Consider the following 17,484-nt stretch of genomic DNA (forward strand, 5'->3'; position numbering starts at 1 on the left):
AATTAAAAAAAGTGTGGTGTGTGAAGATTGTGTAGATTTTTTCCATTTAGATAGAGATATGTAAAAAGACAAAAAAATATAAGCAAATAGTTTTATTTTGTTTTGTTTTTTGGGTTTTTAACACAAACACTTGTATACAGGTAATTAAAACTTGGACCGATATCCTAACAGGCTATCAGTGCCCAAGAATGTTTGCAGTTTTGAAAAATACTCTCCCTAGTCCCTACCCCTTAGAGCATTAGGTAATAGACTAGCTAAATGTTAATGTAAGTTCAAACTTTAGTTAGATATAAAAAAAAATCTCTATATTAGATTAGTCAATGGTCTAAAATTTAAGATTTGAGTTACAGTAAATCTTAAATCCTCTCCAAACATGACTAGTTACTATTCACAATAGAAAATAATGTTTTATTATTTGATCACTTACCTCTCTCTTAGAATGGTAAAATATGCATGGCATGCACTAATAAAATTTTTTATTTATTCTATTGATTGCGAATATTGATAGAATAGATACATTATTTCTATAAAGTATGAAGATATAAAAAATATATAAATTAGATTTAAAAAAAAAATAAAAAAAATAAAAAATATTATATTATATTATTATTTTAACTTTAAGATAACTAGTCTAATATAGACTCATTTAGTCAAAAATTAATATTATAATAAAAAATTAAGATTCTAACTAAATTAAATTTGGTAATAGTTAATGCTATGGAATAATCAAAATAAAATCAATTGCAAATATCTCAGCAATTTTGAAAAATTATATAAACGGGGAAAATTTCAATGCGAAGTAGAGAACGACCTCTTCAAAGTTCGAAGCATAGAGGAAGTTTAGGAACGTACGGATCCATCAGAAATGAAGAGATCTATTTCCGAAGATTTTCCGTTCAAAAGCCTCTGATCTTTACAGCACTTTCTTTTATTTCGAGTCCATGATAAAGAGATGGATCGAGAATAAGCCATACTATATTTCTATTTGTCATTTTCTCATTATTTCTTCCCATGAAAACATGATGCAGCGTCTGACGGTTCCGTTGTGAGGAAAAGAAAAAGGAAAGGAAATTTTCCCCGAAAAATATCCAACATAATTCAGAACGAAGCACCTGACTTGATCGGTTTGTACTTTGTACTGCTGTTGATAAAAGTTGTTCGATTTTATCCCTCCTTTTCTCCGCTCGTGTTTTGCTCTCTTAAGGTTTTATTATTTTTTTCGATCTTTCACAACCTCCTAATTGCGTTATCCTAGTTACTTACGTTCCCATTTTCTTTTCCTTCTTCGGATTCGGGGATAAGTCTAGCTTAGGGTTTACAGTGTGGATGCCTATTTGTTTGTGAAATTCATGCCGGCTTTGTGGTGTTACAATTGAGTAGCGAAATCGGGGTTAAAAATTGGTGTGGAGGCAGAGAGGTTCGATGAAGCGGCGATTGGGTGTTGGGCAGAGAAATGGAGGTTAGATCAGAGAGTATACAGGTGCACTGCGATAAGCTACCGGCTCCAGTGATTCCGAGGACGCGATTGCAGTTGTGGTTCATCCGCGTGTGCTCGAGCATTGTGCTCTGGACGTGCTTGGTTCAGCTGGTGGCGGTCGGGGAGCTATGGCATCCGCATTTGCTGGCTGGGATTACAAATCGAATATCGAGGGTAGCTCAGCTTCGCGTCGAAGAGGTGCAATCGCTGCCGCCTCTTCTACCTGCAAGTGAGTTCTTGAGACCCAAAGCTCTAGTGCGTTAGTAATCGGAATCGGTTCATCAATAATGTCGCTACTCAATTTGTCTCAGTTTAGTACTGCATGCGATATATTGCGTCTTTGGATAGTAGAAAACTGCAGATGAAAAAACTTCTATTGCACTTCAATATGATATAAATTTTGGATGCATAGTTTGATTTCATTAGAGAAAAAGAATGTTACAGCACTACGTGATTTTAGAATGGATACTGAGAAAATTTTGGGGATGCCGTTGCTTGGAGCCGCATGAGTTATGCTAAATTGCTACTTTTCTAATGCCTTGTGCTGTCTCCTGCATGCTGTTTGACATAATAATGATGCTGAATTACTGCATTGCTGATCAAATTTCGTGATTAATTTCTAATCATTTTCTGGTGATGTTTTGAAAGTCCCAAGTGCTTCCATCGTATGGTTTTCTAAAATACCAACGCATTCCATGCCTTCACAATTATTTTCTTCTACGAGGTTTATATGATCAAGACCATAATCAACTGGGGAATTATGGGGTATTATAATTTAGCGTATGAAGTACCTGCATTTTAATTGGTTTTAAGCATATTTTATTCTTGCTTTCCAAATGGAACCTTAACTCCTGAAATATTCCAGGAAAGTATAAAAGTAATGGTATTCTACGAGTGTCTTGCAATGGAGGCTTGAATCAAATGCGTGCAGCGGTTGGTACCCTTTATTCTTTTTCTTTGCCTGCTTTTGTTATCATACGTCAAATTGTTGATTTAGCTAGTTTGACATTTCAGATATGTGACATGGTGACTGTTGCTCGGCTTTTAAATCTCACTTTGGTTGTTCCAGAGCTCGACAAGACATCTTTCTGGGCTGACCCTAGGTGTATTGATTGTTCTAAAAGAACTGGCTTAATTTTCTTCTTTTATTTTTATATAAGAATTTTTAACCCGTAATATTCTTTCTGCAGTAACTTTGAGGACATCTTTGATGTGCGACATTTCATTAATTCACTAAGAGATGAAGTCCGAATCATAAAAAGGCTGCCAAAGAGGTTTAATAGGAAACATGGTCTCATTCCACTTGAGATGCCTCCTGTTAGCTGGTCAAATGAAAAATATTACGTGCAACAGGTTTGTGTGCTTTTTATTAGTTTGTATTTAATTAATGAATTTTTTTGCTACATATCAACTTCACAGCATGTCTGTAGATTTGTTAGGTTAATGAGAATACTTCTGCATCTTGTTTGATCTTGTGACTGACTAGGGCTCTCAATGAGTCCTAAAAATAGGGGAATTCACTTGATTTTTATTTTTATTTTTGTGGAAGGGGATAACTATCTTTGTGGGGAAGGTTCTTCAAAAGGAAAAAGATCCCCTCAAATCTACATGGGTTGATCTTCATGCTATGAACATCATGATATGTCTTGTTTTTAGTGTCAGTACTGAAAACTAAAACAAGTTTTAGAGAGGTTTTACTCTAATCAGGATTCAATCTAAATCTATGCATAGATCAACTCATAAAAATTAGTGATGAATGTAATTGTACAAGTAGAATATCAAAATATGTATCAAGATATGTACCTGCGTGCATGGTAGTGCATTTGTGGAAGTTCAATGAGTATTGTGTTAGAAGCACTACAGAGGTAAAAGAAAGTATTCAGTGTGTGACCTCTTTCTGCATTATTTACCTACCATATCTGTTTCCCAGAGAAAATGAAAAGAAGAAATGAAGATACCCGTCAGTCTTATTAATATGGGTTTTAAACCTTATATAATTACAGTTTACAAAAATATAGTCATGAAAAAGAAAAGAAAAAGTAGTTCAATTCATGGGTATCGATAGTTTGGATAATTAGAATTTACAAAGTTTGATTTTGATCAACTTGAAGTACTTTTTTCCCTCAATTTTTTGGGGGCATAAAGGTAGTTTTGAAGAGCTCCTCGAACTGTTGCCAGAGTATGGTTTTTTGGGGGTGATAGTGGAAAAGTTGACAGATGAAGGGCTTACTGCCACTACAGAACCATACATGAGATTTTTACCTCATATGGCCATCGCATGCTTCATTTCCCTACAAAATCCATTTTATCAGTGGGGCTTATATTGCCAAATTATGATGTGAGTGCATATTAAATTTGGCCTCATCCTTAAAGGATTGACTGATTTGAATTTTGAACCAAAAAGCCCTTCCCCCCCCCCCCCCCCCCCCCCCCCCCCCCCCCCCCCCCCCCCCCCCCCCCAAACAAAAGAAAAAAAATAAATGAATAAAAAATAAAAATCAACTGTTAAATTTCAGCTATCCATCATTATCCTAAGTCTTTGATCACATTCTGCAGATTCTTCCACTTTTTGGCAAGTATAAAGTATTGCACTTCAACAAGACAGATGCACGTTTGGCGAATAATGGGATCCCACCTTATCTTCAGAAACTCAGGTGTCGTGTTAATTTCCAGGCACTGAGATTCACTCCTCAGATTGAGACTTTGGGATACAAATTAGTTCGCATGCTTCAAGAAAAGGGACCTTTCCTGGCTCTGCATCTGAGATATGAGATGGACATGTTGGCTTTCTCAGGTTGTACACATGGCTGCACTGAGGAAGAAGCTGCGGAGCTCAAGAGGATGAGGTTTGTAGTGTTTATTATACTTTTTTGGTCTCTTCTAGTTCTAAATGCCATTTCAAAAGCTTGACCAACGTTCTCTATAAGTATACTTTGCTTAGGAAGCACTTCACTTCATGATGCATTGAACAAAGGACAAGGAACAGTATGGAATAGTCATTGTTTGTTTTCAAATGATCAGGGAATTTCAAATTTCTTTATGCTGTAATGCCTTGTGTATGATGATTTGGAGAGGATGCCAAATGTATGATGAGTCAATGGGGGTAATTCTGAAATGTCCTGATTGAGTTTTAATAAGGTCAGTTCCCGCTTGTTTGTTTCTGAAACAAGAAGCTCAGGGTTTTAGCACCGAGCAGAGGAAAGAGTATAATGTATGATCCTTCCTGACCAAAGTGTATCTATTATTTTCACTCAAGTCTATGATAGTATCTCAACTTAAAGAAGCTTTGAAGATTGCGAGAGAACAATGGATGAATTAAAACTTTTCTTCTATAAGTCATTGCTTTTATAGGCGGGAACCATTATTTGTAATGGACTTAACGTCCATGACTTTCTCCTTTCGTTTGTAAACCCTAATTAGGTGTTTCTCATGTATACTTTCTGTGTACCTAGACTTGGCCTATTTCTATTAATAATATTTCAACGATTACCTATCCAAAAAAAAAAAAAAAAAAAGTATCTCAAGTTAAAACTAGTTTGTACTCATCCACTTACTACAATACACACCTACAAATAGCATTCATCCCTTTTTGATAAGTTTTAAATTAGTTTTTTTTTAAGTACAAATATCATTCATCTTTTCACACCTTTCTTTCAGGTATGCTTACCCTTGGTGGAGAGAGAAAGAGATAGTGTCAGAAGAGAGAAGATCACAAGGTTTGTGTCCTCTGACACCAGAGGAGATGGTATTGGTTTTGCAGGCATTGGGTTTCAATAAGGAGACACAGATTTATATCGCAGCTGGTGAAATTTATGGCAGTGAACAGAGGCTTGTGGCACTAAGAGCTGCATTTCCTCAGATTGTGAGTTTATCGCTATTCTGCATTTGCCCTTATCTTTGTTTTCCTTTTAGTGAAAACACTCCACTTTCTACAGTCTCCAGTAGGATTTTTTTTTTTGGAAGAGGGCACAATTGCCAAGTTGGGGGGGGGGGGATCAAAAACCCCCAGTGTTGCACCCCATGATCCCTAAAGACAAGTAGAGCCAGTTGGCCCATAGCTCATTGGCTCACTGTCTGGTAGTTATTTTTAGTTAAGAGTGATTTCAGTTGTAACATATTGAAATCTTTCCAAATGACATGGTGATTTTCACAAGCTGAGGATCAAGCATGACATTGATGGGTTTTCCTTTATAAGTTTCACTTAATAGCTAATCCTTAGTGTCTGTTGAGCAGTTGTGAAGTGATATATCGGATTTACTGGTATACTTGACAAACATTTTGGATCATTCAGATCATCTTGCATATCTTTGCACATGATCCTTCTAAAATTTGAGACCCAAAAACTTCAGGTGAAAAAAGAAACATTGCTAGCCCCAGAGGAGCTGCGACAGTTCCAGAATCATTCATCACAAATGGCAGCTTTAGATTTTATGGTTTCGGTAGCCAGTAGCACTTTTATTCCCACCTACGATGGAAACATGGCAAAAGTTGTGGAAGGTCACCGCAGGTTTGTATACCTACCCTTCCAAAGTTGGCCTTTTAGTTGATTTAATGGCAATGGAAGCTAAGCACTCTTATTTTTAGATCTTAAACACACTTCCGATTAATCTCTTGCAGATATCTTGGGTTTAAAAAAACTATCCTATTGGATCGGAAGAGGCTTGTAGGGTTACTGGATATGCATCAGAATGGAACACTTTCATGGAACGAGTTTGTCAATGCTGTCCGGTCGGCTCATGAGAAAAGAATGGGACAGCCAACGCCTCGTAAAGTTTCCGTGGACAGACCAAAGGAGGAAGATTATTTTTATGCAAATCCGCAGGAGTGCCTCTGTGAGGGAATTACAGATTGTGATGACTTGCTAGGCCCTGGAAAATCAATTATATTAAGGTGACTACAATCAGCCAACTTTGAGATCATCTTGGACAGTGAACCTCTGAATTTTTCCGGGAATACTATTGTAAACAGCTCTCATGTCACGTCCATAAGATAAGGCATATATGCAATGTATACACGACCACTTTCAGAAGAGTTTTGCACGAAACGATTAGAGAAAAAAAAGAAGAAAAGTTTAGGTTTCAAAAGATGCGTCTTCAGTGTTATTTTTATTTATATATTTTTTGGTTCTCTCTAGTCAGAGTGTTCAGTGGATCGATATATCCTCGGTGACAAGAAATTCAACATTCTAGATCATTGTTCAAATGAGTTAAATGCTCAGTGAATATACAAAATACTGAACAGAATCGACATCAATTTGTTTGAATTATTTTAGACCTTGTAGTGTGCATTCCCTTTAAATTCTATTAGTCGCAAATCAGAGGGATGAGCCATTAATAATCAAAATTCTGTGTGTACATTGGTAACGAAGAAAGTCACAAACTGTACCCTCAAGTGAAGAGAGAGACCAAGGGTCTTGTACAGAGTATGTCAAAAGTATCTCTACGATTCTATCCAACAAGAGCCATAATTTTGTAAGCCTCTTAACTTTCTACAAAACCCAGTAACTTCCTTTTAAGAGCTACTTTGAGTAGAAATTTGTTTGCACGATTAGTTTTAACAAGTAAGGGTGCTACTCCAAGAGAGTTGACAAGAATATGCACTAGCTATTGAGAAAGATTATAGCTCAACCAATCACATATTGCTGCTATTGAACTACAAGTACAACCTAGCTGCAGAAATTAAGCTGAGTGGCTGTCCCTTTTTCCCCTTAGAGAAGTTCTCAAGAAAGTGTTTCGTTCAGGTAATAACCTAATGATCATAGTTTAGGAGGGGCATTTGAAGACTTGGCCCTACTTGGGCTCCCAGAAGATGATCTCACCTTGCTCCCCACATAGGCCAAGATCCTTCAGCCTCCTTTCTTGGTAGTATTCCAATTCATCCAATTCTGATTCCCTACCCTTGAAGATCTCATCAATTTGTAGGAGCACCTTCTTCTCCCCTTCTCTTATCCCAACAGCAATTTCTAGCCTAGGATCAAGATTTGCTCCTTTTAACTTCTCATCCTGCAATACACATTTCTATTTAGTTATAATCAGTTTAGATGGATTGAGTATTGGGGGACACCACCCATCTATAATTCCAAAGAAGAGATTGAAGGTTCCAAGGACAAGGAGGAGTTCCCCCACCAGCCATAGAAAAAAAACAAAAACAAAAAACAAATGGGACGTGGCAGGGAGATCAGTGTAATATTTCACTTAATTGTTTTTGTAGCTAACTCAGGTAGTTGGACCTGCCGAACTGAGCTGTTATCAACCAGTAACCATTGTCTTAAAAGGTGCATGGCTACGCTTCCACATAATAACCTACATTATAATTCTGCGTATGATGGAATTCTACCTAGCAAGTATTTGATGCAGCTTATAGTACTGCATTCAGAAGGCCTTGACAAATAAGACTTCATTTTTTTACAAGCAAAATACAAATGGTACTAATATTTTTCATTTTGGGCAATTACTCACCTGAGATCACATATTTTAATAGACTTTCATTTGAAAACACTTAAGATTCATACATCTAAATCACATGTCACAAAAGAAAAACCAAAAAAAGGCAATAGCAACCTCATTTTTTTTATTGGCACCGGGTGTCTGGGAACATCGTCCCGACTAATTCCGGGGGTGCACGGGCTCTTGGCAAGGAGTTTCCTGCAAGTCCAACTCGGGTAATTCAAGAGGAAAATCCCTCAGTTTGATGACCCCTAGAGATTTTTTGCACCCATGGTGATTTGAACCTTAGACCTAGGAGGAGCATACCCTTAAGCCCAAGGCCTTTACCACTTGAGCCAACCCCCAAGGGTTATAGCAACCTCATTACACCAACAACTTACTTATAAATTTTTTTTTATAGTAAACTCCTGATTCAAAAGCAAATGCAATTACGCTTGGGGTACATAAAGCTCATATTTAAAAATTAAAGGTTGGAAACTCAACTCGAAACAAAAGTGGATAAAGTGTAGTTTAACCTTTTTCGTTATCATCCTTATGATGTGAAGTGCATATAACAAGAATTTATAAGATTGCATGAGAAGTAATGGCAACATGGAGGGCAAAAGTTTACCTCTTCAATGGTGGTATGGTAGCCAGAAAGAGCAGATTTGCAGGCATCTCGGACAACTCGGCATATGAGTTCTTCATTGGCACGGCTTACAGGTAGGTCAAGGTGGCCCCATATAGAATTTCTGAAAATAGATTCCAATAGGAAAGAATCGGTGCCACCAAGTGCTACCAGCCTCAGATATTGAAGCATTGATGTTGGAAGTGGACGGTCAAAAACAAAGTCAAAGTATGCAGTCTCACCCAAACCATTTGCCTCGGCAATGTCAAGCTTGTCACCGAAAAATGGGTCTGACTTGGATATTTCTAGTGTTAGAGTATAACCATTACGATCATCCTTAGGTTCTATGAACCCATAGTCGAGGGCCAGGTCAGCATTGCTCTTATTTATATCATATTGGATCATAACCTATTGAAAAACTTCCAATTGTCACCCATTAACAAAATAAAATCAGAACTTATTCATAAGGAATGAAAGGGCTAGAAAAAAAAAAAAAAAGGAATGAGAGGGCTAGTCATGAAAACTCAAAAGAGCAGTCATGTGTTTCAAGGCATGAACACGTTGATACTTAGTTCTTAATATCCCACTTCTTTTGAACACATCACCTCATCTTGACACAAAATGACTCTCCATTTATGGAACATTATTTTTCATTAACTTTGTCCAACTTGCTGATGAATTAAAAGATTATAACCATTTATGTCAACTAGAAAAAATATGCGTGTTCAGATCTATGGAATGCCAATGGAACCAAATTCAATAAGAAACATCAGAAGCAGGAATACTTCACCTGCTCACCGGCCTTGACAGAAACGGGTGTGCGTAGAGAAAATAAGGAATCCCAAGAGAAGAGACTAGCTGCTCCTTTAATCTCCCATGCATGATCTTCTGTGGTTATGCTAGGGCTGTGGTTAATCTGATTCATAACTAGAGGCAGCTTAGCCATTATCAAAGGAAATAGCAACAGCATTGCATAAAGTGCACCATTTTTTTTTTTTTTTTTTCATCAGAATGTGAAATACAGCCTTTATGTAAAAATGATAAATAAAATGTGTAGTTTTTTAATAAGGTTTTATGGGACAGTTCCTTAAGACCAATTTATATGACAAGTGCTTCGGATGAAGGCATCATCTTCACAACTGCGTTTGATACTCAAGTAATACGAGTACATTACAACCTAGTAAATTTTAAATGGCATTCCATTTATGGGATATCCAACACAGCTTTTATGCAGTCAAATTTTTACAGGCATCAGCATATGGAGATGATTGATAATCGTGCCCTCCATTATTAAAGAATAAACCAGAAAATCTTTTCAATAAAATATAAATGATCATATACACCTATCAAAAAAAAAATATATAAATGATCATATATAGCGTCCATACATATATTGTAGGAGACATTATTTCACTTTTCAATACAAATTAGTGTTGTCCATAATTTAAAAGTCAGGTGACTGTCACTGAAAACTAATATGAAGAGGGAAAAAATGCTTTACCAAGTCTACAAGGGGGATCAAAACAAGATTTTGACCGCGCAGGCGTGAGAATGCCCTTGATCTGAGTATTCCAAATGCCCAAAAGAACTCATCCAATGTTATAGGAGAAGTAAAAAGCTGCTTGTTAGGGGATATGATTTCTTCTTCCACTTTTTGAAATTCATTTTGCACATATTCTTTCACACTCAACGTCGTGCTCAAAAGTTGGGTTCCTGAAAATGTCAATTCAATTGAATTCCAATGACAAATGGCAAGTTACAACGCATTCTGTGCAAATTAAATTATGACACCTGTCATCATCAAAGTGTTATGAATCTCAATGTATCTTAACGTAAATATGGGATTTGGAATGAATGAGATGAATGTAAATGGAAAAGGATATGATATGGATGTCAACAGGAAACTTAATCAATTAGAAATGGTGCTCTGCGTGTGAATGGAAAGGTGTAGACAAGCTGTTTGATGAAATGGAAATGAGAGAATGCAGTAAATTCCACTAGCCACGGGAGTCCTTCGAGGGCCTCCCAACCTCCATACACGTTCCAAATAATTCCAAAAATGACAGATGAAACTCACTCCCTCCTCTCAGACGCATATATTCCCTCTAACAAACTCAACTGACTCTAACACAGCACACCAATTAAAACGCCCAGCATTAGACTTGATAAAACGCACAGTATGGAAAATACATGAAAAGGATAAAACGCATAGCATAACATAAAAGGGAAATAAACGGTGCCGTTTGGAGTTTGGCTTATTCAAACACTTGTCTTCAGAACACAAAGTTTTCGTCTTCTACCTTCATCTCTACCCGAAGTCTCTCTAGCCATCATCTTCCTTGCGGTCCATAGCACTCTTCTCCCCCCCCAATCAGAAAACCTTGCCCACAAGGTGTGGGTAAAGCTCCTGCAACTTCCATAATTTCTCCCAACTATTGTCCTCCGACGGAGCGCCCACCCACTTAACGAGAACCTCGGTGATGGCCTTGTGACCTTGGCGACTCAGACGGCGATCCACAATTGCTTCTGGTTCAGGAAGAAAAGACCCATCCTTGTCCACTGGAGGAAGTGTCGGAATAGCTTGAATCTGGTCCCCGATTTTTTTCTTGAGACAGGAGACGTGGAACATTGGGTGCACTCTTGCTGACAATGGTAGAGCTAGCCGGTAGGCGACCGTGCCGATCTTTTGAAGGACCTGGAAAGACCCATAAAATTTTGGAGAGAGCTTCGTGTTATGGCGCATTGCCACTGATTTTTGACGGTAAGGTTGTAGGCATAAAAACACCCAATCCCCTTCTACAAATGATCTCTCTGTCCTCTTCCTATCAGCATACAACTTCATGCGGTCTTGAGCCCATTCCAAATTTTCCTTCAACAAGTTCTTGATTTGCTCCCTTGATTTCAACAGGTGATCCACGACATCAGTGGACGAAGTGCCCGAAACATACGTCATCAGCTTAGGAGGGGGATACCTGTAAAGAGCTTCGAAAGGGGACATCTTGGAGCTCGTATGGTAAGAGCTATTATAACTCCATTCTGCTAAGCTCAACCATTTACTCCATTCTTTGGGTTTGAGTCCAGTGTAAGCACGTAAATAGCCCTCAAGACATTTGTTGAGTGACTCTATCTGACCATTTGATTGCGGGTGGTAGGCAGAGCTGTAGTGTAAGGATGATCCCTGTAGTGAAAAGTGATGTTTCCAGAAAGAGCTTAGAAACACCGAGTCCCTGTCTGAGACTATTGTTTTAGGAAAACCATGGTGTTTGAAAACTTCATCTAAGAATGCTTGTGCAACTACTGCAACTGTATAAGGGTGGGTCAATGGAATGAAATGACCATATTTTGTATAACGATCCACCACAACAAAAATAACATCAAACTTTTGGGATCGGGGCAATCCTTCGACAAAATCAAGGGAAATATCTATCCAGGCTTGAGTTGGTATGGAGAGGGGCTGTAAGAGTCCAGGAGGTAGCACTGTTTCCCCCTTAGTAGTTTGGCAAATTAGGCACTCCCGCACCTTTTGTTTTATGTCTCGTTTCATGCCTGCCAAAAGAAATCCCTTTTTGCACGCTGATATGTCTTCAAATGACCATTATGCCCAGCTTGGGGATCTGAATGGATATACTCCAGCAGCTTCTGTTTGAAATGAGACTGTGGTACGATAACAAGCCGCCCTTTCTTTACAATTAAGCCCTGTTGAAGAGAATAGCCCTTAGGCACTTCAGCCCCTGTTTGTAACTTTTGGAGGATTTCACTTATCTCTAAGGAAGAGGAATACGAGGCTTTTAGTTCATCAATCCAACTGGGAGTAGGAAAAGTTATTAGAGCTAAATACCCATCCTCGATTTCTTCCGTTTCAAACTTCCTGAACAGCGCATCAGCCACTCTATTTTCTTTTCCCAATTTGTATTGTATAGAGAAGTCATAGCCTAGAAGCTTGGTTATCCATTTTTGTTGTGTCACTGTCCCTACTTTCTGCTCAAGTAAATACTTGAGAGCTTGCTGGTCAGTTTTAATAATAAAGGACTGACCCAACAAGTAAGGTCGCCATCTTTGAATAGCCAAGACCAAAGCCAACAATTCCCGTTCATAAGTAGATAACATGAGTGCCTTACCCTTCAAGGCTTTACTCATAAACGCAATTGGATGTCCGTCTTGCATCAAAACCGCCCCTATACCAATGCCACTTGCATCACACTCAATTGTGAAAGTCTTAGAAAAATCCGGTAAGCATAAAACGGGTGGGTGTGCAACTGCAGTTTTAAGGGCCTGAAAAGCCCGTGTAGCTTCATCCGTCCACTTGAAACAATTTTTCCGCAAAAGGGCTGTAAGAGGGGCTGCAATGGCCCCATAGTGCCTGATGAACTTGCGGTAATAACCCGTTAACCCAAGGAATCCTCGCAAAGATTTAGGGCTGGAAGGCAGTGGCCACTCGAGCATAGATTGGGGGCCTTAGAGTAATCAGCCTGCACCCCTTGTCCTGACACCACATGGCTTAAATAATTAACCTCCAAAACCCCAAAGCTGCATTTAGACATTTTGGCATAAAGCTGATGGTCTCTAAGTACCTGCAATACTTAAATGGCTCAAATGTGCAGCCCAACTGCTGCTATAGACGAGTATATCGTAAAAAAAAACTAAGACGAACTTCTGTAAAAAGGGCCTAAACACTTCGTTCATTAACCCTTGAAAAGCAGCCAGGGCGTTAGTTAATCCGAAGGCATTACTAAGAATTCGTAATGTCCCTCATGGGTATGAAAAGCTATCTTTGCCGTATCTTCAGGAACAACTCTTATCTGGTGGTAACCAGACCGTAAGTCCAGCTTTGAGAAAATCATGGCCCCATTTAGCTCATCGAGAAGTTCATCTATGACCGGTATTGGAAATTTATCCTTTACCGTCATGCTGTTGAGTGCCTTGTAGTACACACACAATCTCCAACTACCATCCGCTTTACGGACTAATAAGACCGGCAAAGAAAAAGAGCTTGTGCTAGGCTTAATAACCCCAGATTGCAGTAGGTCCATCACAATTTTTTTGATTTCTTTTTTCGATTTCAGACTTTTGATAATGAGGGTAGCGATAGGGCCGAATCGACACAGGTGCTGCCCCTTCCTGTAGTGTAATTCTGTGGTCATGGGCCCTCTTAGGAGGAAGGCCCTTAGGCTCCTCAAAGATCTCTGCAAACTGGTTCAGCAATTTGACAATATCCTGATCAATGTGCCCCTGCAGAACCCCACTATCTTGCCCCAACAGCTGCAATAACAGCCCCCTACCAGTGCATACAGCAGCTTGCAAGACCTTATTACTCCCCTCAAAGGACAAGGGTGTCATAGATAAGCCCCATAAGCACATAGGTTTGTTCTCAAAGGTGAACTTCATAGACAAGTTAGAAAAATTCCACATAATGGTGCCCAATGTCCGGAGCCATTGGACCCCTAATACCAAGTCACACCCTCCAAGAGTTAGCATAAAAAAAGAGGTAGGAAACTTAGTACCTTGAATGCACAGCCCCACATTAGTACAACAACCACCACTTTAAATCAACTCCCCCATTGGCCACGCGAACTTGCAGCTTGGTAGAGTCCTCCACCACTAACCGAGCTCTCTTTACGACGGACGGATCCAAAAAATTATGAGTGCTGCCAGAGTCCACTAAGATCACCACAGAAACTCCATTAACCCGCCCTTCCAACCTCATGGTATTTGAATGAGGAGCCCCCGTAATGGCATGAATGGAAATTTCAGGTCCAACATTATCTTCCAGCTTCTGATTGTCTACAGTCTCAGTCGAATCATAAAAAATTTCTCCCTCCTTGTCATCATTCCCTTTCACTGCTTGGATCATATAGACTTTAGGCTGTTTACATTTGTGTAACAGGTTTCACTTTTCATCGCAGTGGAAGCAAAGCCCCTTTTTCCTCTTCTCGTCCATGTGGACTGAGGAAGTAAAAGACTTCTGGAATTTTGGTTGGTCACCTGGCAGCAACTTAGATCCAGAAAATTATTTAGGGAACATGTGTGACGAGTCACCTGCTGACTGCCATGTATTCCTTGAGCTTAGTAAATATTCCTCCTGAATTTTTGCAAGCCCAAAGGCTGTAGTCAAGCTAAGTGGGTTGAGCATTCGAACAAGGAGGTGAACCTCGTCTTTCAACCCGCTCAAGAAACAACTCAGTCTATGACTATCGGACAGGCCTTTCAATCTATTGGACAATGATTCGAATTGAGCCTTGTACGAAGCCACTGTAGAGGTTTGTTTGAGGCATGTTAACGCCTCCATGGGATCATCGTATGCGGTTGGGCCAAACCGTATTAATAAAGCTTGAGTAAAAGCTTCCCAAGAAGGAAACAATGTAGTCTCCATAGCATCTTGATACCACACTAAAGCTTCACCATTCATGTGATAAGAAGCCATTAAAAGGCGTTGGGGAGGTGGTGTGTGATGGTAGTCAAAAAACTGATTAGCTTTAAATATCCAATGTGCAGGATTCTCACCAGCAAAGCAAGGAAAATCAAGTTTAATGCCTCTGTGGAAAGGCCTTCTCTCTTTGTGCAACTCCAAGTTTTGGTCCCGATGCGGATTTGCCACAGCATTCTGATTAGCCACGAGGGTTCGCAACATTTCAGACATTTGATCCAAACAGTCCTTGATCTCCTGGATACTCGCCTCATGGTTGTCAACTTGACGTTGAAGATTTTCCTGCTGCTTCGCTCTTGTGCCGTCAGCCATGGTGGATAGAAAGGGCTCTTGATACCAATTTGTTATGAATCTCAATGTATCTTAACGTAAATATGGGATTTGGAATGGATGAGATGAATGTAAATGGAAAAGGATATGATATGGATGTCAACAGGAAACTTAATCAATTAGAAATGGTGCTCTGCGTGTGAATGGAAAGGTGTAGACAAGCTGTTTGATGAAATGGAAATGAGAGAATGCAGTAAATTCCACTAGCCACGGGAGTGCTCCGAGGGCCTCCCAACCTCCATACATGTTCCAGATAATTCCAAAAATGACAGATGAAACTCACTCCCTCCTCTCAGACGCATATATTCCCTCTAAAAAACTCAACTGACTTTGACACAGTACACCAATTAAAATGCCCAGCATTAGACTCGATAAAACGCACAGTATGGAAAATATATGAAAAGGATAAAACGCATAGCATAACATAAAAGGGAAATAAACGGTGCCGTTTGGAGTTTGGCTTATTCAAACACTTGTCTTCAAAACACAAAGTCTTCGTCTTCTACCTTCATCTCTACCCGAAGTCCCTCTAGCCATCATCTTCCTTGCGGTCCATAGCACAAAGCCACACTACGCTCTTATACATTAGCAAAGGACATATAGTTGAACTTAATCCGTTGGCAAACCAAACAAATAAGGTTGTGACTGTATGCACATTAGAAAATTTCCGATGAATCTCATAAAGTCTTCACAGACCAGAGAAAGCCAATAATTTGGGTATAATGTCTTGGCTCCCACAATAGTCTTGAGCCTCCAAAGGAGCTTAAAAACCTGTTGTAGCCTTCCACCTCCCTCCCTCAATATCCAATCAAGATTAAAAAAAAATATGGTGAAAGAAAATCAAGAAGATACACTCGCAGCACAATCATATCTAGAATGTCAAGCCGATGCACTTCCATTTCGAAAATCTTATACACGAGAGAACAATATTCCCATTGTCATGGAATTTAGCAACCATCATGATTTATAATACGCTCAAACAGGGTAAGCAGTTTGCACTAGCCTTAAATTATCTAGATTAAGTCCACCACCAATTGCTCACACAAAAGAACACTATTAGTTCGTATCAAACAAGAAAGAACTAGCACCATTTTAATGCTTTGCAGATGAAGCTAACCTTAGTCGGAAATGCCAAAAATGTTGAGAACTAATCCACAGCTAGATCCGAATCTTGGAAAGTTATTAAGCCTAACACAAGAAAAACATTGGAAAGATCAAAGTGAAACAGCAACTACACTAACCTTGAAGTTCAGCCAGCTCCTCTTCTGACCTGCACTGGAACCATTAAACCACATTCATCAACCCTACACTTTCAATTCTATCAAAACACCAAATTCCCACGCACAAACACCCAATACCAAGCCAAACCCACCAATATATAGTGGAGTTCGTGTACTCCGGAAGAATGTCGAGGTAATAGCGCCACGGAGAATCATTTTTCAGCTTCTCTCTGATCAGAAACAGAGCGACAGACACCCAAGGCTTCAACTCGCTACACACAGTACCAATCTCGGAGGCCGCCACAGCATCTGGGTTGATCCAGAATCTCTTGGGGACCTCCAGAACGACCTCGTTCCGGGAAAGGTCTCTCTGGGCAACGAGTCCCAGACCTTCCGGAACGACAGCGGGCTTCGCCGGAGTCTTGGCGGAAACTACGCCCTCGTCGCGCAACCATTGCCAGAAGGTCTGGACTTTGGGAGGCAAAGGAGGCGAGTCAGAGTCAGGGTTCTGAAAAGAGGACGTCACAGACACAGAGAGAAGCCGCTTGCAGTGGAGGAATGGAAGTGGTGATGCTTTTGTTACCGTTATGGAGGAGAAGCTTCTGAGGAATTTGGTAGGGGAGGGGAAAGGAGAGTATGGAGATAACGGGAAAGGAGTAAACATTGCCTCTCCGACTCTTTGAGCTGAGTCGACAATGCATGCGATGAGACGAAGAAGAAGATATGGGTCCAATACATTGCTCCCGGTTGGATAGGCTTTTGCTTTTCTAGTTTGTTCGATCGTCCATTTTTGGTCCGGTCTGATCCGCAAAACCACGTGTGCATTCAGCTTATCAGACTTAATTATATAAATATTTTAAAAATAACCTCATAATTTTATAAGGGGGCGGCTACTATGCCGCCCCATTTTGGTATGCCCAGCGATTTTTTTTTTTTTTCATATTTTTTTAATATATTTAAATATATTTAAAAAATAAAAA

At 39.5% G+C, this 17,484-nt stretch overlaps 2 protein-coding genes across 3 annotated transcripts; one reads left to right on the top strand and one right to left on the bottom strand.

Annotated features, from left to right (window-relative positions):
- Positions 1-768: 768 nt before the first annotated feature.
- Positions 769-6,506, top strand: LOC121254669 (rhamnogalacturonan I rhamnosyltransferase 1-like). Of its 2 annotated transcripts, XM_041154792.1 has the most exons (9): positions 784-1,124; positions 1,381-1,706; positions 2,343-2,410; positions 2,492-2,580; positions 2,668-2,830; positions 4,034-4,323; positions 5,135-5,339; positions 5,827-5,984; positions 6,095-6,506. In XM_041154792.1, the coding sequence occupies exons 2-9, from the start codon at positions 1,454-1,456 to the stop codon at positions 6,369-6,371; spliced, it is 1,503 nt and encodes a 500-aa protein (XP_041010726.1). In that variant the 5' UTR covers positions 784-1,124; positions 1,381-1,453; the 3' UTR covers positions 6,372-6,506. The 2 variants fall into 2 exon arrangements, with proteins under 2 accessions (XP_041010725.1, XP_041010726.1); XM_041154791.1 differs by having other exon boundaries at positions 769-1,706.
- A 493-nt stretch (positions 6,507-6,999) lies between these two features.
- Positions 7,000-17,291, bottom strand: LOC121254670 (ribulose-1,5 bisphosphate carboxylase/oxygenase large subunit N-methyltransferase, chloroplastic). The gene is made up of 6 exons (XM_041154793.1): positions 16,657-17,291; positions 16,526-16,554; positions 10,032-10,243; positions 9,321-9,446; positions 8,534-8,938; positions 7,000-7,479 (listed from the first exon to the last, which is right to left on the bottom strand). Exons 1-6 carry the CDS (start codon positions 17,166-17,168, stop codon positions 7,267-7,269), a joined length of 1,497 nt encoding a protein of 498 aa, XP_041010727.1. The 5' UTR covers positions 17,169-17,291; the 3' UTR covers positions 7,000-7,266.
- Positions 17,292-17,484: the final 193 nt, after the last annotated feature.

This window comes from Juglans microcarpa x Juglans regia, chromosome 3D (assembly GCF_004785595.1).
Source record: "Juglans microcarpa x Juglans regia isolate MS1-56 chromosome 3D, Jm3101_v1.0, whole genome shotgun sequence".
In the NCBI taxonomy this organism is placed as follows: Eukaryota; Viridiplantae; Streptophyta; class Magnoliopsida; order Fagales; family Juglandaceae; genus Juglans; species Juglans microcarpa x Juglans regia.

Bases quoted from the DNA above. Each gene is read 5' to 3' on its own strand.
- LOC121254669 (XM_041154791.1), top strand. From the start codon at position 1,454: ATGGAGGTTAGATCAGAGAGTATACAGGTGCACTGCGATAAGCTACCG. The intron at 1,707-2,342 runs GTGAGTTCTTGA...GAAATATTCCAG, and splicing joins GCCGCCTCTTCTACCTGCAA to GAAAGTATAAAAGTAATGGT. The intron at 2,581-2,667 runs GTGTATTGATTG...TTCTTTCTGCAG, and splicing joins TCTTTCTGGGCTGACCCTAG to TAACTTTGAGGACATCTTTG.
- LOC121254670 (XM_041154793.1), bottom strand. From the start codon at position 17,168: ATGTTTACTCCTTTCCCGTTATCTCCATACTCTCCTTTCCCCTCCCCT. The intron at 10,244-16,525 runs GTTAGTGTAGTT...TGACATTTTCAG, and splicing joins GGAGCTGGCTGAACTTCAAG to GAACCCAACTTTTGAGCACG. The intron at 9,447-10,031 runs GTAAAGCATTTT...GTTATGAATCAG, and splicing joins TGATCCCCCTTGTAGACTTG to ATTAACCACAGCCCTAGCAT.